General features: G+C 42.8%; 1 protein-coding gene across 9 annotated transcripts in view; it reads right to left on the reverse strand.

The window, feature by feature from the left end:
• KLHL3 (kelch like family member 3) overlaps positions 1-21,279 on the reverse strand; it is a 70,192-nt gene extending 48,913 nt beyond the window's left edge. For 2 of the 9 annotated variants that reach the window (XM_045028491.1, XM_045028486.1), the window contains exons 1-3: positions 17,160-17,306; positions 6,139-6,258; positions 3,106-3,212 (exon numbers count right to left, since the gene is read on the reverse strand). In XM_045028491.1, coding sequence (XP_044884426.1) covers positions 3,106-3,212; positions 6,139-6,258; positions 17,160-17,173 — 241 coding nt within the window. In that variant the 5' untranslated portion in view covers positions 17,174-17,306. Of the gene's footprint in view, positions 1-3,105; positions 3,213-6,138; positions 6,259-16,996; positions 17,016-17,159; positions 17,307-21,176 lie in introns of those variants that run through there. The other 7 variants (XM_045028489.1, XM_045028494.1, XM_045028487.1 and 4 more) reach the window with 7 other exon arrangements.
• Positions 21,280-22,435: the final 1,156 nt, after the last annotated feature.

The following is a 22,435-nucleotide window of genomic DNA, read 5'->3' on the forward strand; positions in this document are numbered from 1 at the left end:
TTGTATTATGGGAATAAGTAAATAACTTTTCCTTATCCACTTTCTCAACATCCACTCATGATTTTATATACCTCTATCATGTCCCCCCCTTAGTCTTCTCTTTTCCAAACTGAAGAGTCATAGCCTCTTTAATCTTTCCTCATATGGGACCCTCTCTAAACCCCTAATCATTTTAGTTGCTCTTTTCTGAACCTTTTCTAGTGCTAGAATATCTTTTTTGAGGTGAGGAGACCACATCTGTACACAGTATTCGAGATGTGGGCGTACCATGGATTTATATAAGGGCAATAATATATTCTCAGTCTTATTTTCTATCCCCTTTTTTAATGATTCCTAACATCCTGTTTGCTTTTTTGACTGCCTCTGCACACTGCGTGGACATCTTCAGAGAACTATCCACTATAACTCCAAGATCTTTTTCCTGACTCGTTGTAGCTAAATTAGCCCCCATCATGTTGTATGTATAGTTGGGGTTATTTTTTCTCATGTGCATTACTTTACATTTATCCACATTAAATTTCATTTGCCATTTTGTTGCCCAATCACTTAGTTTTGTGAGACCTTTTTGAAGTTCTTCACAATCTGCTTTTGTCTTAACTATCTTGAGCAGTTTAGTATCATCTGCAAACTTTGCCACCTCACTGTTTACCCCTTTCTCCAGATCATTTATGAATAAATTGAATAGGATTGGTCCTAGGACTGACCCTTGGGGAACCCCACTAGTTACCCCTCTCCATTCTGAGAATTTACCATTAATTCCTACCCTTTGTTCCCTGTCCTTTAACCAGTTCTCAATCCATGAAAGGACCTTTCCTTTTATCCCATGACAGCTTAATTTACGTAAGAGCCTTTGGTGAGGGACCTTGTCAAAGGCTTTCTGGAAATCTAAGTACACTATGTCCACCGGATCCCTTGTCCACATGTTTGTTGACCCTTCAAAGAACTCTAATAGATTAGTAAGACACGATTTCCCTTTACAGAAACCATGTTGACTATCGATCAAGAGTTTATGTTTTTTCTATGTGTCTGACAATTTTATTCTTTACTATTGTTTCAACTAATTTGCCCCGGTACCGACGTTAGACTTACCGGTCTGTAATTGCCGGGATCACCCCTAGAGCCCTTTTTAAATATTGGCGTTACATTAGCTAACTTCCAGTCATTGGGTACCGAAGCCGATTTAAAGGACAGGTTACAAACCTTAGTTAATAGTTCAGCAACTTCACATTTGAGTTCTTTCAGAACTCTTGGGTGAATGCCATCTGGTCCTGGTGACTTGTTAATGTTGAGTTTATCAATTAATTCCAAAACCTCCTCTAGTGACACTTCAATCTGTGACAGTTCCTCAGATTTGTCACCTACAAAAGCCAGCTCAGGTTTGGGAATCTCCCTAACATCCCTCAGCGTGAAGACTGAAGCAAAGAATCCATTTAGTTTTTCCGCAATGACTTTATCATCTTTAAGCGCTCCTTTTGAATTTTGATCGTCAAGGGGCCCCACTGGTTGTTTAGCAGGCTTCCTGCTTCTGATGTACTTAAAAAACATTTTGTTATTACCTTTGGAGTTTTTGGCTAGCCGTTCTTCAAACTCCTCTTTGGCTTTTCTTATTACACTCTTGCACTTAAGTTGGCAGCGTTTGTGCTCCTTTCTATTTGCCTCACTAGGATTTGACTTGCACTTTTTAAAGGAAGTCTTTTTATCTCTCACTGCTTCTTTTACATGGTTGTTAAGCGATATATCGAACTCCGAACGCGCTCCCGTCGACTCCGGAACTCCACCACCGCGAACGGCGGTGGCGGAGTCGACGGGGGAGCCGCGGACGTCGATCCCGCGCCGTGAGGACGGGTAAGTAATTCGAACTAAGGTACTTCGACTTCAGCTACGCTATTCGCGTAGCTGAAGTTGCGTACCTTAGATCGAACCCCCCCCCAGTGTAGACCAGGCCTTAGTCTCCTCTTTTCCAAACTAAACAAACCCAATTTTCAATCTTCCCTCACAGGTCATGTTTTCTAGACCTTTAATCATTTTTGTTGCTCTTCTCTGGACTTCCTCTAATTTGTCCACATCCTTCCTGAAATGTGGCACCCAGAACTGGACACAATGCTCCAGCTGAGGCCTAATCAGCGCGGAGTAGAGTGAAAGAATTACTTCTCGTGTTTTGCTTACAACACTCCTGCTAATACATCCCAGAATGATGTTCGCTTTTTTTAGTAACAATGTTACACTGTTGTCTCATATTTAGCTTGTGGCCCACAATGACCCTCCCAGATCCCTTTCTGCAGTACTCCCTCCTAGGCAGTCATTTCCCATTTTGTGGGTGTGCAACTGACTGTTCCTTCCTAAGTGGAGTACTTTGCATTTGTCCTTATTGAATTTCGTCTTAGTTACCTCAGACCATTTCTCCAGTTTGTCCAGATCACTTTGAATTATTATCCTATAGTCATGGACGGGGTTTCCAAAGCCTTGGTCTGAGTACTGCCATTGGAGTCAACAAGACTTCTACCATTCGCTTCAGCGGGAGCAGAATTAAACCAATGCCGAACTCTTTGGAACATCTCCATCCCTTGTGCTCAAGTGTTTGTAGGACAAGGCCTTTGGACTGTAAGCTCTGAGACGGGGACTTTTGTGGGAGGACGTACATGCGATGTACCATGCAAATTTACAGCACTGTATAAATGTTTGATATAAATAAAAAACATACTTTAACACCGCAAATTCTGGTCTAGAAAAGTCAAACATCTCACTTCAAAAGCTATCTGCCAACCCACATACAATTCCTTCTGTGTCCCACACTGCACAGATCTCCCACCTGAGGGACACACACGGTAGCATACAATTTTGACCAAGTGCTGCCAGTGTCCTCAAACCTGCACAAGACACGGTCCCCTGTCCAAAGGGGATTTAGCCAAGAGATTTTTCAAGCACATTCATTGGTATAAGCAGCTAGGGACTTCACTACATTTCTTCTCTTCCAGGAAAAGACCTTCATACAGCCCCAAGCCCATACCATCTGCAGCAGGTCTATCGTGAAGACATGACTGTGTGCGTCTTGGAATCTGCAGGGCACACTCAACCACAGAACTTTGTTTGGAGGCAGAAATGTACCTGTAAACATTGCACAAAAATAGGGGCTGCAGGCTGCTAGGACAACGCGATGGGCTTCCATCTCAACGGCTTCGGCAACAATCACCACGTCACAGAGGAGCCGCTTGCTGGAAAACACCAGAGAAGACAACATGATTTCAGAACATCTGGCCATGCAAAGGGACCTCTGTAAATACCCTTGGGAAAAATGAGCAGAGTTCCTACGTCACAAACAAGTGACCTGAATCATCCAGCAAGACCTAACAACTGCTGGAGTCTCAGTGGAAGGTTGAAACACAAAGAGACCACCAGCCTCTGTCAACTTTTCTTTATGGAGCATATCCTGCTCCCATCCAAAGCTGCAGAGATCCCTGCCTGAAATAGAACTAGACATTCTTTTCCACAAAAAGGGTGGATCTGGGAGGCCGGCCACAGGGTTCTAAACCCCAAAGTTCAGATTGCCTCCATCTCCCCCCATAGCATGGCCTAGGAAAGGGACAAAGCAGATCTGCCACTACATCGATCTGCCACCCACTTTTCCCCATAAAGCCAGGACGTAGCACCAGTAGGGGATGCTGCAGCTTTAATCTCTTCACAGCCTTGGGAGGGAAGTGGGATAAAAGGGGAGAGAGTTCCTTTCCCACATGACACAACAGGGCTGGTAGAAAGAGAAGTTCATGTGTTGTAGCATCAAACCAACACAGCGTGTTCCTGAGGTCTGAATAGCACACAAAGGGTTCCTCACGTCATTCTCACGAGCATCACCACAAAATGCACTCATTCACTGGGGTCTGCTATTCACTTTGATGACAGAGTTTAACACACAGGTCAGCATGGGGTTGGGAGTCCAAAAACTTCCAAGTTCTAGCCCCAGTTCTGCCACTCACTCACTGCATGCCTCTGGGTAAGTTTTTAATGAATCCGTGCCCATTTTTATCTCCATCACAGCTCTCTCCTTTGAGGATTGTTAATATATTGTAAGTGCTCAGTATTATCATAAAATACCTGGTCCCTACTTGAGCATCTAAATGCAGAATAAGGTTGCTCGTTGAAGGTGTCATACTAGGAAAAAAGATCAGGGTCTACAAATCCAGATGTCACTTTCTCTTCTATGCAGTTTATTGCGCTTTTGCTTTAGAAAACCCCATATCAAAACAGAATACACACTTAGCCTTCTAACAGACTAGGTATGTCCCCTGCATTTTGTGATACCTAATAAAACGACTCCCAAAACACTGAAGATTAAGCTGGAAACATGCAGGAAAGACAACACCTGGAAACAGAAAAGAGACTGTGTGTTCCATATTTATGCCACCTTTGATAGAATGGTGGTGGTAAAGGGAGCTTTTATGTGAGCAAAATACAATGCAGGCTTTGGAGATCATTCACTTCAGTCTATCAGGAAGGAACCCGGTTTAGTCCCGCTCTGGGATCCTATCATCTAAAAAGTGCATTTCATGCAAATGAGTTTTCCATTTCTATTTTGAAGATGAATGTGCCAAGCACCTAACCTGTAGCAAATAGGTTAGAGGTCTCACTACCCCTCAAAGAGTTTAAATCTAGACTTTCTGTAAGGGATTACTAGATCAATAGGAATTAAATCACTGTTATTCAAGGTAACCATTTCCACAGGCCGTCTGACAGTATTCCTGAGTGCTGGTTCAAAGCAGTGCACCATACAAACATCAGGATTGCAGACTCAAGAGCTGAGAGAAAGCAATGCTAAGGAGCATGCAAAGATGCAGTCTGAAAAGCAGGTGCTTAAGGGCAGATCTAACCTTCTGCAGTCAGCTGAGTAACATACAGGATCTAGCAAAACACAGAAACCAAGAGAGCAGCACTGCTAGGGCCTCCAGTGCACCTCAATTAAAGGAATATTGGATTCTCAACATAACCGCGGCAGCCTGGTGCTCTGCTGCACAAGCACCTGCATTCAGGTCTCCTGATCCCTGTGCCAGCAGAGGGAGACTGAAAAGGAAACGCACTCAGCACCACAGAATTGTGAGACGGGAAGGATACTTCACATTTCTCTGTGTTATGCTCCCCCCAGCTTGGGCCAGCCCAAGCATGGTGGCATCTGCCGCAGAGGGAGAGGATTCCAGTCCCTCTCCTTATTGGAGAAGGCATATTTTAGAAGTGTCAACCTATTCAACCCCTGAAAGGGAGGGGCAGAGGGGAGGGAAGAGTGTGTGGGGGTTACATACACATTTTTTACATTAAATAAATAAAACAGAATAATAGCGTCACAAACCAAAGATACCGTTTGGCAGGCTATGGACTCAAATAAGTCACATATAAATGAAAGTCAAATGCTCACTGAATTTCAACCTGCTTCAAGGGAAGCTGGCAGACTCCAGAAACAAGCTGAATGTCATCCACTGCCACTGAATGGCTGACACACCCAGAGGCATCTTTTAAATAACTTGATTTTTCTTTTTTAAGTCCATTTAAAGTAACAATTCTCCTCTCCCCCACACATACACACCCTTGATCGAAGATGTGCTGGAGTTCTTCTTTGAGCAGTGTGAAGTTTTTAAATTGGCTTGTGGGTGGTGTGATTTTTTACTTTGCAGTGCAAAGCTGAGATTGAGTGACAGTGAGTCAAAGAGAATGAGAATTCCACTTAAGCAATCCTTGCTCTGTAATTACGTGTAGGTGTCCTTGTATCTGTAATGTTCTATTCTTGGTCTTCAAGCCGTTTTCTCTGTTGAGAATATAGTGTGTGTCTGTGGATTTGCTGTAAGTAGCAGGAAACTTTAAACCAATTATTGTTTGTCAATGGCAGATATGGCTCTGAAAATGTTTTTTAATACACAGCTGGCTTCTTTTTGAAGAAGAGGTAGACAGGTGTGTGGGTGGGAACAGCAGTGCTCTATGGTGTCTACACTTTGGCTGCCTCTTCCTACTGTTTTGCTAACACCCTGTTGCGTGACCTCCTTTTGTGCTAAAGCAAATACACAGAATATTATTTTTAAAGTGCCCCAAATGGCCTGCTGTCCTGATCAGCATGTGTCTGATAAACTAAAGATGATGCACGTTACGTGGAAAAAGTACCTCCGTAATTCATTCATGACCTTGAATGCCTTTCCCATGTGAGAAGGATTGACTGTTACCGTGCGCTGGTCCTTCTCCTTATCTTCAGCTTCATCAGGTGACTGGGAACTCTGTTTGATGCTGAAAATGAGGATAAGAAGGAAGGGAAAGTTTATGCTTTTTCAGTGATGTTGAATCAAGCATAACTGAATTTAAAGATATCAATAATTTATGTTAATATAGCAAGCTCTGTCCTGAAGGATCCCCAATGCTTTACAGATTATGGCCCAGCTCCTGCAAACACTTGCACATGCAAGTAGTACGAACGGGACACTCACATGTGTAGAGTCACAGACACTGTCATCCTTGTTTCTAGGATCAGTGTCCGTATATGGAAAGGATCGCGGAAATGCAGCTATTGCTGGTTGGTTAGATGGTCGCAGCAAACCAAACAAGAGTGGGGAGGGGACATACCCTGGGGATGTGCTTTCACAGCCCAGTTAACCTGAGTGATTACTCACGTGTTAAACCAAACCCAACACGTGTCCACAAAAATCTCTAACCCGAGTTACGTGCTGCTTAAAGGTCGAGCTAGCTGGCCAGTCGGAGGGTGGGGAGCGTGGCTTGATGCTCGAGTGAGGCTGGTGCTCGAACTGGTAATTCAGTGGGGAGGCAGCAGCTAATCCAAATCATTCTGTAACTCCAGGGTTGCTTTGCAGTGCGACTGCTCTCAGGAGAGCTGGGCTAGCTCACATGCAGTAACGAGGCTTACCACCTGTCCAGGTTTTCCCAAGATCATCACTTTTTGAGGCAGCTGGCCCAGGAAATCTGCAAGTCTTCCCAGGATATTAAAACTCCCAGGTTGTGGGTTTTTAACAGCTGTATAATAATACATCACTCTGAGCCTGCTCAGAGACGGGGGCCACACCTGCGCTACAGACAGATGGCACAGTGCACCAATGAGGGGTGGCTCCAGGGGCAGACACATGGCTAAGGGAGTGGCAGTGGCTGCAGCAGGAAGTCTGGGGTGTTGCAGGGTCAGACTGCCCCGAGTCGGCCTGCTTCTGCCAACCAGCAGCGGGAGCCTGAGCTTGGGAGCCCAGCTTGTGGGGAAGTGAGGGGCTTGGCTCTGGGGCCCATGTGTCCCTCCCCCAGCGCTGGGTGGCAGGGGCAGACCCTGCAGGCTTGTCCTGTACCCTGGCACAATGCTGTGGCAGTAGGATCTCTGGCATTAAGTAATAGGTATGTCCTGGGTTTGTGTATCTCAGTGGTGGCATCCCAAGCAATAAACACAAGTGTACTAACTCCAGCTAACTACTACAGTGAAGAAAAGCCCTGACAGGCTCTGATTCACCAAAGCACTTGATCTTAAAGTTAAGCAGGTGCATAACTGCCTTGCTGCATAGGTAAAGACTTAAGCAGAAGCTGGCCAGTGTCGACTCAGAGCAGGATTGTGGTTTTTCCATCTCTCATCTGAAAGACACAGCATGGAATGCACTCTACAGCAATAAGTCAAAAAATGGGAATCAAAATTATTTGTACAACGTCCACTGTATTAGTTTAGAGGCCACACCTCATTCTGTGTTAATTTTAGAAACAAGGTGTAGTGCAGGTGAGGCATAAAGGAGGGATTATTAAACTAGAACCTCCTTTCAGGACAGCAAGCTATCCAAGCAGACGCAGATAAACCCAATGTGTTCTGTCTAACAAGGATCACCCTAATCTGGAAGTTTAAGGCACATCAGTGTCCTCATTACTTTGTTCAGAGCGTTGCCTCTTCTGTGCAAAACTAACATAAGGTCTATGATTTAGACGTGTGTAAAATTACTCTGAGCTCAATGTTTCCAGTATTGAAAAAAAAAATAGAACAAGAGACGGTCACTATTTAAATCCATAGTCCTTTCTCCAGGCTTTTCAGCAGCCAAACGTTCCCCTCCAGTACATGAAACCCAATAATGAAGAACCCAAAAGTGCAACTGATTTAACTGATTTTCACTTCCAAAGCTGGGATAAATGTAGGAAGTAAATGAACACCATAAGCGTTCATAACAAAACTCCCATTGACATTACCAGGGCCTGGATTTAACCCAGAACTGTACAAGTGGATTTTTAACTCTAAGACTGTTAATATTTTCAGGTGATAATATTGCTAAAAGGATTGATTTGCTTACAACACTTCTGTAATGTGGACTATCAGTGTCACTATCGTAAATAGACACTGTCCATTAAAAATTGTCTGATTTATTTTTAAAAAGCCTATTATTGTTGCAAGTAATCTCCAAGATTATTATTACTGAATAATGATGGGGAAAACACATTTTTCTCTGTTTCTAGTTTGTTTACTTTATGCATTTAAAAGCACTCTGCATAAAATCAATTCCACTGTTTCCCCTGTGTAAATCGATGCCCGCTAATTTCACCTTATGTCAGTCTGGGATTTACACACAATCGCATGAGAGAAAGCATCTAGATTTAAAAAACACACACACAACTGGGATGGGGCATTCTAGAGCAGCCTGAGTACTTGAAACATCTCTAAACCATCAAATTGTCAGAAGAAAGCTTTGATTGTCAATCTTGTACCTATATTACCCACAAAAGTCCTCTGAATGAGGTGGGGGGGGGGAATATGTCTCCCCTCCTCCCCCCATTTATTTACTTGGTTCATTTGACAGCACGAGGCTAGACAGAGGTCACTGACTATACATCCTACCCCAGGCCCTGAAAAAGGGCATTTACCAGCAGCAGAGCTGAGAGTGAAACTGAAAACGAACAGGCACATGCATAGATGCACACAGAGAACGCAGCAGGACTCAGAGCACTCGGGTGGCTTAGTGGCATTGCTTGTGAGTGTGCCCAAAGACCCTTCTTATAGTATTGCCAAGTCGAAGCATTCGAAATTCTTGAGACTGGTTTAAAAATCCATGAGATTTTAAAACTACTACATTCAGGTTCTTTTTATTTGCTTTCTAGTATGGGAGCCTTTAAATTTCACGTTTTCAAGCTTTTCTCCACCCCCATGAGAGCTAGCAGCTGGAGGGAAGGAGGGGGCGAGGTTATTTAACATGAAAGCTGATATTCTCATATAATTAACTGACTCCAGGAGTTGGGGCTATAAGAAAGCCATCTGATATCCTGAGGCTCACCATAAAAACGTGAGAGTTAGCTGAAAAACTTACTGTTGCCAACATGTTTAATAATTTTTTTAAATCAAGACATCCCATTTAAAGGGTTCTCTCTAAGATGATTTTTTTTTTTAAAAACGAGTCCGTTTTTAAGAAGATTCAAGTTGACAAACAGAGAGGAAGCCGTGTTAGTCTGGATCTGTAAAAGCAGCAAAGAGTCCTGTGGCACCTTATAGACTAACAGAAGTACTGGAGCGTAAGCTTTCATGGGTGAATACCCACTTCATCAGATGCACGGGTCAACAGGACAAGTTGACAAGAGCCTTTAACACACCTGTGAAAATGACAAGATTTCCAGTTGATCTTGTTCTTTAACATAGTGAGGAGGCTTAGCTATGGAATGAAGATTTCTGATGAACATTTAAGGACGACATGTGAACTAACGTGCATGTGGCCACGCGCAACAACTCAAAAAGTACGCAAGATCGGCAGCCGAGGATTCCCCTGGTTTAGGCAAATCCTCAAGCGGCATAAAGCCAGTGTAGCCAACTCTATGCCACCTGCATCCTAGCTACCCTTAGCCAATAGAACAGTCCCTAGAATTCAGCCTGCTCTAAATTCCACTTGGTGCCACATTGTTTCCCATCTCAGGGGAAGGAGAGCTTGACCACAACCCCTCTTCAATTTGAAGGGCTGCTCCTGCTATTCTACATATTCTCCCAGCCTCTCTGCAGCTCTTCCCCTCAAGCAGCCTCCAATTTTTGAAGACTCCTCTTCTACGAGCAGCCTCAGTTCCTACCTCCAGTGCCAGTCAGAATTTTCCCAAGCAGAAGCAGCCCTGACCTCAGAGTTTCCCCAAACAGCAGCAGTGAAATTAATTTAAGATGCTGCTCCGACCCAAGCCGTGACAGGTACACTAGCAAGGTCTATTCACAGGCTCAGGTGAGATCATGGCATTGCTTCACCTTTGCAACCAGAATGGCTCACACATCGTATTTCAACTACCAAAAAAAACCAACTGATTTCTGCAGCAAATCAGCCTCAGCCCCTTCCGCTCTTCTCCATTCATTAGGTAAAAATTCCCCAATTACCAATGGGATTTTCAAGCCATACTCTATTAAATGTGGTCCATTAACACAGAAAATGCTGATCCTCTATCCTACCCATAAATACCCAAACAACATGACCCTTTTCCCTCTAATAGCTTCTGACTTGTCTACCAGCAGCAGCAACGAGGCAAAATCCTGCATTCCTCTCACACCCAAAACTCCCAGCAAATTCAGTGGAGGAGGCCACGGGTGTATACAGAATGCAGAATCAAGGCCATCAACTCTCCTGGACAGAGTTTGATCATCTAGGGCAAGACAGATGCACTACGTTCCCGCAGGAACAGCAGGCATATTTACCAGCAAAGTAGGGGATGAGGTGGGATAAAGCTTTTACTGCCATAACTTTGGAACAGCTGCTCTAGCCACAAGCTAGTAATGCAGCTCATCCGGAGTGAGCCCCAATAAAACTTTATCACGCTTCTAACCAATCACGAGAAAGGTATTAAAGATAAATGTTACAAATCTCAGAATTTTACCAGTGCTGTGTGCGCGCATCTGACTATAGAACTGGGCTGCTTTAGTTACCAGCAGTAACTACATCAGATGGTCTCTGTAGGCAAAAGGGAGGAAAAATATCAAAATATTGCAAATATGCAAACTTCCTAAGAACTAAGCTGTCCCCTTGGCACACATAGAATGCTGAAAAACTCCAAGGGTGAAATCCTGCTCCCATTGAAGTCTATGGGAGTTTTGCAATGGACCTCACTCCATGAGTTTGGACTTGCAAAGTTTCCAGCTGACCCTTCCTTAAACGGGGGAAGGGCATGTTTCCACATGCACATTCCACAGAATGGTCAAGAAGTTCAGCCCACTGAACCACGCAGCTTCCCAAGGTTCATGCAGACACCAGGGGATACGGCCCTGGTTTCTATGCACGAGCAGCTGCTGTACTGCGTCCTGCTCCTCCACGCAGGATCTGCAACAGAACAGCTCTAGAAGGGATCAAGAAGCCACCGTGGCCCTGTTAGATGCTGCTGCTGGCAAAACAACCCCACCCACAGAAGGGGATTTTATGAAGAGGAGGTAGAGAGCAGTCAGTCAATGATGGGACCAGGAATCCCATACATCTCCTGGAGAGGGAGAAAAGAATGATGCCATGGAAAGAAGTTGGCAGATCAGAGGCAGTGCAGGTTTCCATCTGCCTAATCACAGAGGGATTTCCATGCCATAAGGGAAGGCACCATACAAGCTTCTTTTACAGCCGAGACTGATGAATAGTGTTTCTGCTACTGCTGCCAAGAATTCCATGAAGAGCTGCCCTCCTTCAAAAAGGCTGCCATGCCCCATTGTTCTCAATGGGGCTGATGCTAAAAGTGCCTACTTTCAAACAGCAGTGGAGCCAAGCTGCCCTCAGGGAAGATGGTGGCCCTGAACACACAGGTGGCCAGCAGGCCTACAGACACTTATGTACTAATCATAATTTTATAGTTGTGGCACGATGTTACTACAAAGGGCAGAGTTAAGGTTGTTTGGGACCTTAACTGTGCATTTCCATTCCTTGACAGGTCAGCTTTCTTAAAAATTAACCTTAACTCTGAATTTCTTGGTTTTGTAGTGCCTATTTATGGGATAATTACAGCATCCTTGTAATGATTTTTACCCTTAAATTGCTGACAGGCACTCGGCCTTTATGCCAATCTAATGTTGCTTGATCTGGGAACTAAACAGATATTAAATTGCAGTCACCAGACTTATAAAGCTAAGAAAGAATCTGTTTATCAAGATAGAACTGCTATCCATATTGACAGAGCTGTCTTCCTTATCTTTAATTTGAGAAGAAAGGAAGTTTTTTATTATGATATCTATTTATCATAGGCAAACATTTTTTTTGGACTTTAATTTTAACTGAAGGAAACAAAGCAAGTAGAAAATAAAAAGAGCAGCAATATTTTACGTCTAGAATGAGTGGCAAGAAATACATGGAAGCAAATATATTTATTATACCTAATATTTCCACCCCAGAGACAAGCTAACACCCACTCTATCAGTTGTCAATGTTATAGTACATATAGAAGAGACTGACATAGCTAGCTATATGAGAGAGAGAGAGAGAGAGAACAAATGAGCACTAGCTAATGTTTATTTTTGTATGGCCACATGAAAATAAAATAATTTTAAAGACTATGGGCTAGGATTGTCAAAGGAGCTTAGAGGAATCAACTTGCCAAATATCCCCAATACTCAATAGGAGTTTGCCACCTAACTCACTTTGGCTTCTTTGAAAATGCCAGCCTTGATTTTTGGGGAGGTGTTGTGGGGGGATTTTGCAGAGGATTTGAAAGTAATGAAACAGGATTGACTAGTTCTGCTCCTCTCCCCCATTAAAAAAAAAATCAATATAAAGGAAAGGATTTTTTGGTTTTGAGGTCAGTAATATTTCCCCTATTTTGTTAAGGCATTTTTGGCATTGCCTATTACTACAAAATGGATACAGAAAATATGGTAACATGCAATTGGAGTATACAGCAGATATCCGGCATCAGGGGCTCGTTCACCTGCACATCTACCAACGTGATATATGCCATCATGTGCCAGCAATGCCCCTCTGCCATGTACATTGGCCAAACCGGACAGTCTCTACGCAAAAGAATAAATGGACACAAATCTGACATCAGGAATCATAACATTCAAAAACCAGTGGGAGAACACTTCAGCCTCTCTAACCACTCAGTGACAGACTTGAAGGTGGCAATTTTGCAACAAAAAACTTCAAAAACAGACTCCAAAGAGAGACTGCTGAACTCGAATACTGTTCTTACTGCAGATATGAGCAGTAGAACCCAAAAAGAACATTTTGAGGAAAGTGAACTTGATAAAAATCAAAGATAAAAAGTTCCACAACATAGGATAACAAATTTAACCCTAAGATAATTATTCAAACACCAATATCACAGTTGCTTTGTGATGCAAATATTAAACGTCTCAGAAAAATACTAGGTAGGCGTCACCATATTTATGCAAAATCATCCGAAACCATTATTTTAAATTACAACATTGGAAAATTTAGGTTCATTTTTTTTTGGTTGAACGATAAAATGTGTCTAATTTCATCAAAGGTAAAGAACACAGATTTTTGATCATACAGCTGTGTAGTTTTGCAGGACAAAGAATGGCCATACCAGCACTGACAAAAAGAGAACTGTGATTTCAAAGTAATTTAGATTGCCACACATGACTGGCTTAGACAAAATCACCCGCTCTGCAAACATTTAGGCACACGAGTAACTTTACACACGCAAGCAGTCCCACTGAACAGCTCACAAGTGTAAACGTTTCTCAAAAATACAAGTGTTGGCAGGTTTAGGACCTACGTATGGCATGACCTGAGCTGACCTGATAATAAAGTACTTTTTTTTTTTTTTTAATTTGACTCTGGGAGAGAGAGAGAAATTAAAATCCAGAGAAGAAAGTTAAAGTAGGTCAAACTTGAGGCCTAAACTATTTTTTATGGAAGTTTATAAAAATGTTCCCATCAAAATTTTAAGCACATGTACAAATATTAAAACAAAGCCACCGCAAAAAAAAACAGAGATAAAGTACTTGACAGACTTCTTTTTAAAGAGCTATTCATCCCACTTTTAAGTGTGTAGGACAGGGGTCGGCAGCCTTTCAGAAGTGCTGTGCCGAGTCTTCATTTATTCACTCTAATTTAAGGTTTCGCGTGCCGGTAATACATTTTAACGTTTTTAGAAGGTCTCTTTCTACAAGTCTATAATATATAATTAAACTATTGTTGTATGTAAAGTAAATAAGGTTTTTAAAATGTTTAAGAAGCTTCATGTAAAATTAAATTAAAATGCAAAGCCCCTTGGACCGATGGACAGGACCTGTGCAGTATGAGTGCCACTGAAAATCAGCTCACGTGCCGAAGGCGGCATGCGTGCCATAGGTTGCCTACCCCTGGTGTAAGATGTAGCTTTTGCGGAGTTCAACAAGACATTTACTTCTAGAATGTGAGAACCTAACATCTCTCAACTGTCTCTTCGGAGGGGACATAAAACCAAGATCCTCACAGCCTGGGTTCACTGAAGAGCCTTCCCTCCCTACCCTGAGAGCAATAGTTTGGTAAGCCATAGTTTGGATAATTATATTCAAACCAACAAAATCCCCCAGAAGTTTCAGTGGGATTCTTCACTTTCAAAGACTGAGGGGATATGGAGATTGAGATACTTTTCATTCCCTAAGAACAACCCATCAAACAAAACTGAGCCAAACTGGTTACTATAGGGACATTATGTTAGTACAGTGCGCAGAATGATCAGGCCCAGTCCGTATTTGGGCTTTTGGGCACTACCATAATAGAAGTGATTAACAAGGATGATAATGAATTGCCACTCTCCAATGGGATGAGCACATGACCTCAGCTTCCGCTCCCATCAACTCTCAGACACTAGATTCACTTTAAAAACTGCAAGAATTGGACAAGTTATATGGGCAAGTATCAAAAATACCTCAGATTTAAATATACTAATGATTAACCTCCACAGCTGGCCATTTAAACAAACACTCGATCTATCCTAGAATACATTTAACTGCAAGAGAGATCACAGGCTGAGAGTTTTGTTTTGAACCTTGAATATACAAACAACTGTTGAGACTCTTGATTCATCTAAGGATAGAATCCTGCCCCTTGCTACTTAGACAAAATTCCCTTTGGCTGCAATGAGAATTTTGCTCAAGGACTGCAGCCAGGTTTCGTTTTAGGTACAGCATGTTGGAGAAGCAAAGCTTTCCTCACATCCCAAAAGACAGCAGTTCCATTAATATTTATTCAGTGAAAACTGTCCCCCCACACAAAGGTCCCCAGCACAACTTGGAAAGGGAGCACTCTGCTGATTTTTAGCTTCTAGAAGTTTAAGTTTCTGGCTTCAGAAAGTGTCAGGGGGATTCAAAGAAGAACGCCTACATGGTAAATATTTTATATTCCCCTCTTCTCTAGGTTTCAGAGTAGCAGCCGTGTTAGTCTGTATCTGCAAAAAAACAGGAGTGCTTGTGGCACCTTAGAGACTAACAAATTTATTTGAGCATAAGCTTTCGTGGGCTAGAACCCACTTCATCGGATGCATAGAATGGAACATATATTGAGGAGTGTGTGTATATATATATATATATATATATATATACACACACATATATATACATATATATATATATATATATATACACACACACACATACACAGCATGAAAAGGTCTGAGTTGTCTTACCAACTCTGAGAGGCCAATTAAGTAAGAGAAAAAACTTTTGAAGTGATAATCAAGATAGCCCAGTACAGACAGTTTGATAAGAAGTGTGAGAATACTTACATCGGGAGATAGATTCAATGTTTGTAATGGCTCAGCCATTCCCAGTCTCTATTCAAGCCTAAATTGATTGGATCTAGTTTGCATATCAATTCAAGTTCAGCAGTTTCTCCTTGGAGTCTGTTTTTGAAACTCTTCTCTAGGGCATTCCCATGCCACAATCACAAGATGCCATCTCTCATTATTTGCACTATGTTCAGTGGCCATTATGAGCTTGGCTTTTTCTTAGAAAACTACAGCAACTAAGGTATCACAGACAAAAACAAGACTGCACAGGAAACAGTTAATGGCCCATCTACCCTATGAGCAGCTATATAGCTCGGTCCTGCTGTCTCCCTCTACCTGTCATAAAACACAGGTCTATGGTTTTGGCTTACAAAGGATGTGTCAATATACTCTCAATATATTTGCAAAATTCATAAACTTTTGTATGTTAACTACAAAAAGTACTACATGGCTACCACTGGGTACAAGTCAAGATTTACAGAACTGAAATCAACTAGCTGAAATTAAAAAAAAAGAGTGAGACGAACACTAAATCAGAGTTTAATATTTTACTGGTAGGCTGCACTACATCAACCCACCTTAAATTTCTACACCTCACCTCCGCATGTTCCTTAAATGCCAGCGTCAATAAGACAAAATGCATTCCAACATCTCATAAACAAGTCTTTTTTTATGGAAAGTTTTGCATGGAAATAAATTCCCTTCACTTCTGAGCAGAAGTAACCTTCACCTATGATATTGCAATATCTAGTAATTAGAAGATAAAACAGATATTTTGTGCAGGGGATTAGTAAAAAAAGGCCTTGCAAGAACAGGAGCCTGACATGCTTCAGAACTAAGGTGAATTCTCACAGGACCGCTCAGAATCTGATAGTCTTTAAGGTGCTACCAGACTCCTTGTTTTTGTGGATACAGACTAACACGGCCACCCCCCCCCTATACTTGACAGTCCTTTACTTAATCACTGCTTCTTGCATGCCAATGAGTGCCACTGGCTAGGTGATCTGGCCAGTGGCACACATCTCACATTCTTGCTGATAAGCTCATGCAACTCTAAGCAAGCTTAATTTCAAGTTAAGTTAAAAGGCAGTTCCCACGAGAATGTTTCCCCTTAGACTGCCCCCCTTTTTTAAAAAAAAAAAAAAGCAGAGATTCTTGTATTGCACAGCTCCAAGGTCCACCAGCTCAGGCGCTCACACAGGGGGATTTTACATCTTGAAAGCACACACACTCCCCCCCCACTCAGAGATAGTTAACCTGGGACAATTTGTACGAGGAAGCGCGAGGGGGGAAGTGCCCAGGGGTGATGTGTTACACGGAGACAGTCATCACTCACAATGCAAAATCCTTCCTCACAAGGGAGAGCTTTGAAAATCCCCCCCCCCCGCCCCATGAAGACTGTTGTGACACTTACAAATAAGTGCACGGCTACGCGGCGTCTCCCGCGGGCTGCCAGCCCCCGTGCAAACACAAAGGCGCCTGCCCTGCACAGCACATACCTTTCATCCTCCATTGTGCGCAGCCGGACTGGAGCCTGAACCCTGCGTGCACTCCAGCCCTCTCGCAATCCTGCGGCCGCTTGCAGGGAGCGGGCTGGCGGGATTAATCAGCGCCTGTGATTCAGCGCGGCTGCAGCCGGACCTGCCCCCCCCCAACCCCCGCCCCCGCCCCCTTCAGAGCTGCTTCCTCTCGCTTGCTCCTAAAGCAGCAGCAGCAGCAGCTAATGCAGCAGCAGCCACAGCACCTCCTTACCCAGAGCTCCCTGCAGCAGTGTCTACTGCAGCCCACTCCCTCCTCCTCCCCCCCTCCTTCCCTCCCCTCCAAGCTTGCTGCTCGGTCTCCTGGCAACAGCAACTGCGGGAGCTGTGTTAAGTTTACACCTCTCCAGCTGCTGCATCTGCACAATGCATCCTCCAGTCGCTTTAGCACCAGCCCCGGATTTTGTCAAGGGGGGGACAGGGAATTCAGGAAAGGCTCTGGCTTGCCACATTCCTATACCCTCCAGCTGCAGGGAACCTATTTCCACACCCACACACACCCCCCACCCACACTTCCCTCCATTACTACACGGCACTAGTTATCCCCACCCTCACCTCTGACACTTTTGCGTGCCTTGTGCTATCCTAGGCATTGCCCAGCAAAACATGGATAATGGTCCCCCCCACCCCACTTCCCACTCCAATCTGTGGCTGTCCCTTTTAGAGGCTGTAATTCACACAGTAGAAATCATCGCAAATGTAAAAGATAACCAGTCAACAGATCATGGACCAGATCTGATTCTAATGGCTATTAAACTATTAAAATGAATTGCTTTTGAGCGAATCCATGTAGGACACCTGACAGTGACATTCCTACTTGAGGAGAGACTTATTCACGGATTTCTAGGCTAAAAGGGATCGTTGTGATCATCTAGTCTGATCTCCTGTACAGCAGAGACCACAGAACTTCCCCAAAATAATTCCTAGAGCAGCTCTTTTAGAAAAACATCCAGTCTTGATTTTAAAATCGCCAGTGATGAAGAATCCACCAAGACCCTTGGTAAATTGTTCCCATGGTTAATTACTCTCACTGAATTTAAGATTGTGACATCCTCTGAAGCAGATCTATCTATATATGCTCTCTCTTCTATCATTCCCATCTCCTCTAGCCCCCAGGGGAGGAGACAGATCAGGGCGCCATAACTACACAGATCCCAGGTATAAGAGCAGGAGGCAGCAGATGTGGTTGCACTGTTCCAGCGGTGCCCTGCCCCTGAGCTAGGGGACTCCCTCACTCTGCAATCCTCATGTGGTGCCCCCATTCACACTCGCTTTACAGGGAGCAGGGGCTTTGCCCCTAGCTTCTATTTTTATAGAAATACTGCAGAAAAGGCCCCAAACACTGCCGTAAAATGACTAAACTACAGTGATTTGCACCACTATTGTCAAATACTGTCACATTTGACTAAGGACATTTCCTTTTTCAAATGCTTTTCTCAATGGTTTTCCCTATTGTTTCTCTTTTAAAAGAGCTCTGCCGTGTGGGTCCATCTTTGCCAAATACCCACCAACATGCCATCTAGGGTAAAATTAGGATGCATACACCAAAAATAACCTGCAACCCAACTGGACATGATCTTATAGTACTAAAGAGCACAGGAACCACCATCAGTGTATTATAGAAGCTTATTACAGTATATTTGGCTATAATGCAGAATACTGTATGATTTCTTAAGACAGACTAATGGGGTATTTAGCCCTCCCCTACAGACAAATAGTATGCATAATATACAAGGCCAACTGTAACCCACTCTTCGGTAGAGAAAGTGCTTCTTCTGGACTCCAGGTGCAAGTCAGTTCATGCCCTGAAGCATGTGACCCAGTAACACTTGCTAGGTTTACCCCCAGCTAATATAACTGCAGATTCTATGCCTCATTTTAATCATTTATTAATTTTATTAAGTTTTTTCCCCCTCCATTATACTCTCTGGCAGTTAGTTCCAAAAACTAATGTATAATTAGCACAGAGAAGTATTTACTTTCTTCATTGCTTTTTCATTTCATCTAATGTTCTTACACTATGGAAAGAGATAGTAAGTGCCCAGAAGGCCATCACTGTGCCATATAAAACTATCTTCTAAACGGTCTCCTTTCTAAATGAAATAATCCTAGTCTTTAAAATTTCTCAGTTGCATTATCCTTGCCCTTTTTGTTCCCCATCTTGGTTCCATGTCTTTTAAAATGTGTTGGTAATGACAAGTTAATAATTTACACTTCTACAGAGCCTTAACAGAAGCTCTTTGCAAATATTAAATATCTAAACAAGGTTCTAGCATCCCCATTTTACATCTGAGAAAACTTAGGACACATCAGTTAAATGACTTGGCTAAAGTCACACAAAGATGCAGAATAGAATAGAATCAAGGTCTCCCACCATCCAGTCCTACAGTTTAAACAAGTTCAGCTGTCTCCCCATAGACAGAGAAAACAGAGCATAAAGCAGAGTTTCACACAAGATTCAGAAGAATACTGAGGATCTTTTCCCTTTGCAAATACCCTTTAACTGAGTGAAAAGATCCCCACCAAGATCTTAGTGTACATTCCAAGTGCCCATTCAATCACATACTCATGGCATATGGTATACAAGATAGTGAAAGCATAAGAGTTCAAGGCACACGGCAAACACGAAAAGTAAATTTGTTTAGAAATTTGAGGGTCCAGCCCTGCTCCCATGGAAGTCAATGGCAAATGGCAAAACTCCCAACTGATTTCTAGACAAGCAAGAGCAGGCCCTGCCATGGGTGCCCAATGCCAACCCCTTGAGCAGCATTTTATTAAACAAACAGCTACCATAACAACACACCAGCCTTTCAGCCAAAGACCAACAGAACACCCCACCTCAACCAGCCTAGTACCTACAACTGAACTAAACCAACCACCCTTTAAATGCTCTGTTAAACAGGTATATTCAATACTGAACCTTGAATTCCCTCCGATGGGAATGGCTTATCACAGCTATAGAGTGTTAAATCCCAAACCAGAGACTACAGCTAATCAGTGGATAGTAACTCCTGGGATGGGACAGAGGCAAGTTCTAGTAATCAGTGATGGTCTTTACAGCAGCCTTGCAAAATAGTCATGACTGTTTACCCAAGGAACATAATTGCTTCCTTACTATTTACTGCAAGGACTGATGGTCATGAAAAAGTGGATATTTCACTCTGCCAAAAAAGTTACTCAGGGTGAGTGGAATTTTTCAGGGCTGATTTACAATGCTCCTAGTAAAACTGGAACTGGATGTGTAAACCGGTATCTTCCTACTTGGCATGTGTGGTTGTGTTTCCAAATCTGCATCTTGACAAATAGTCGTCTAATTATTTTTTTTCTTTAATTAGAAAAAAACCCACACATTTGGAGTCCATAATACCAGTCTGTAAAAAACAAACAAAACCAAACCACAAAAGCACACTAATAAAGTGGATATTGAGCTGAACTGAGATCATAAACCTCTTCAGGGCAGGGACCCTCAGCTGACTGCAAGTACTGAAATAGGATGCCATGCCTTCATTTTTGGGTGCCCAACCTGAGACATCTTGGGCCTGATTTTCAGAGGCTCTCTCAGACAGTACACATTGACTTCAAGAGAAGTATGAGTGCTGAACACTTCTGAAAATATGGCCTAACTATCTCAGTTTGGACACCCAGCACTTCCATCATTAAAAACCAAGGCCATTTTTGGGAAAAAAAAATTGTCCTATGTCTTGTGAGATGCTTAGCACATCTTTGGCACCTGAAAAAATATTCAAACTTGACAGAACTCAGAGAATGCAGCCAATCTTTGTCCTCTTTCCTGAGACAAACAGAAGTGAAATGACGACCAAAACACCTAACTTATGAATATGACAACATCATAAGGCCCCAAATCATCAGAATACTTGAGAGAAAGGTCTGGGAAGGGCTCAAGATAAGGACTTTTTCAGATCAGGCAATTAACAGTTTTGGCAGCGAAAGCATAGGAGGTAGAAACATTGGGATCACCTTTGCTTTAAGCTTTTGCCTTCCCTGATACATTGAAAAAGGCTTTGTGAAGACAATGTGCCAGAATTCTTTCGACACAAGCAACTAACATGAGGATCAAGTACTCTGTTCCAGACTGAGATGCAAAAGAAAATCTTTTTATGGAATGTTTATTTTTTTAAACTCTGTGACTGTTGCCCTCTACTGGTGGATGTATATTTTTACACTAATCTTGTTTTCCACTAGTTCACAAAGCCACACTTGTTTAAAAAACATTTTTCTAGCATTGGGGGGTAGCTGTGTTAATCCGTATCCACAAAAACAAGGAGTCCAGTGGCACCTTAAAGACTGCATCTGAAGGAGTTTATTTTACCCACAAAAGCTTATGCCCAAATAAATCTGTTAGTCTTTAAGGTGCCACCGGACTTCTTGTTGTTTTTGAACATTTTTCTAGTCTGTGGCATGCAGGAACATTCTTTTATTTTTAATTTTAAATGATCCATGATGTATGCTGATCATTCCCCCTTACATTTAGAATTTAAAGATAACAAGTGGCCAAGATTACAACCTACCTATGAATTTTGGAGACACAAGGTGGGTGAGGTAATAGCTTGTATTGGACCATCTTCTGTTGGTAAGAGACAAACTTTGGAAATGTAATCAGCATGACACAGCTAAATACAAAATGGAACATATTGTTACTCATCAAGAGTTAACACATCCCAAGAGACCATTCAAGTGCAGAGTCCTGCACTTAGGACAGAAGAATCCCATGCACTGCTACAGACTAGGGACCGAATGGCTAGGCAGCAGTTCTGCAGAAAAGGACCTAGGGGTTACAGTGGATGAGAAGCTGGATATGAGTCAACAGTGTGCCCTTGTTATCAAGAAGGCTAACAGCATTTTGGGCTGTATAAGTAGGGTCACTGTCAGCAGATCGAGGGATGTGATAATACCCCTCTATTCAAAATTGGTGAGGCCTCATCTGGAGTAGTGTGTCCAGTTTTGGGCCCTACACTACAAGAAGGATGTGGAAAAATTGGAAAGAGTCCAGCGGAGGGCAACAAAAATGATTAGGGGGCTGGAGCATATGACTTATGAGGAGAGGCTGAAGGAACTGGGATTGTTTAGTTTGCAGAAGAGAAGAATGAGGGGGGATTTGATAGCTGCTTTCAACTACCTGAAAGGGGGTTCCAAAGAGGATGGATCTAGACTGTTCTCAGTAGTAGAAGATGACAGAACAAGGAGTAATGGTCTCAAGTTGCAGTGGGGGAGGTTTA

This window comes from Mauremys mutica, chromosome 8 (assembly GCF_020497125.1).
Source record: "Mauremys mutica isolate MM-2020 ecotype Southern chromosome 8, ASM2049712v1, whole genome shotgun sequence".
In the NCBI taxonomy this organism is placed as follows: domain Eukaryota; kingdom Metazoa; phylum Chordata; order Testudines; family Geoemydidae; genus Mauremys; species Mauremys mutica.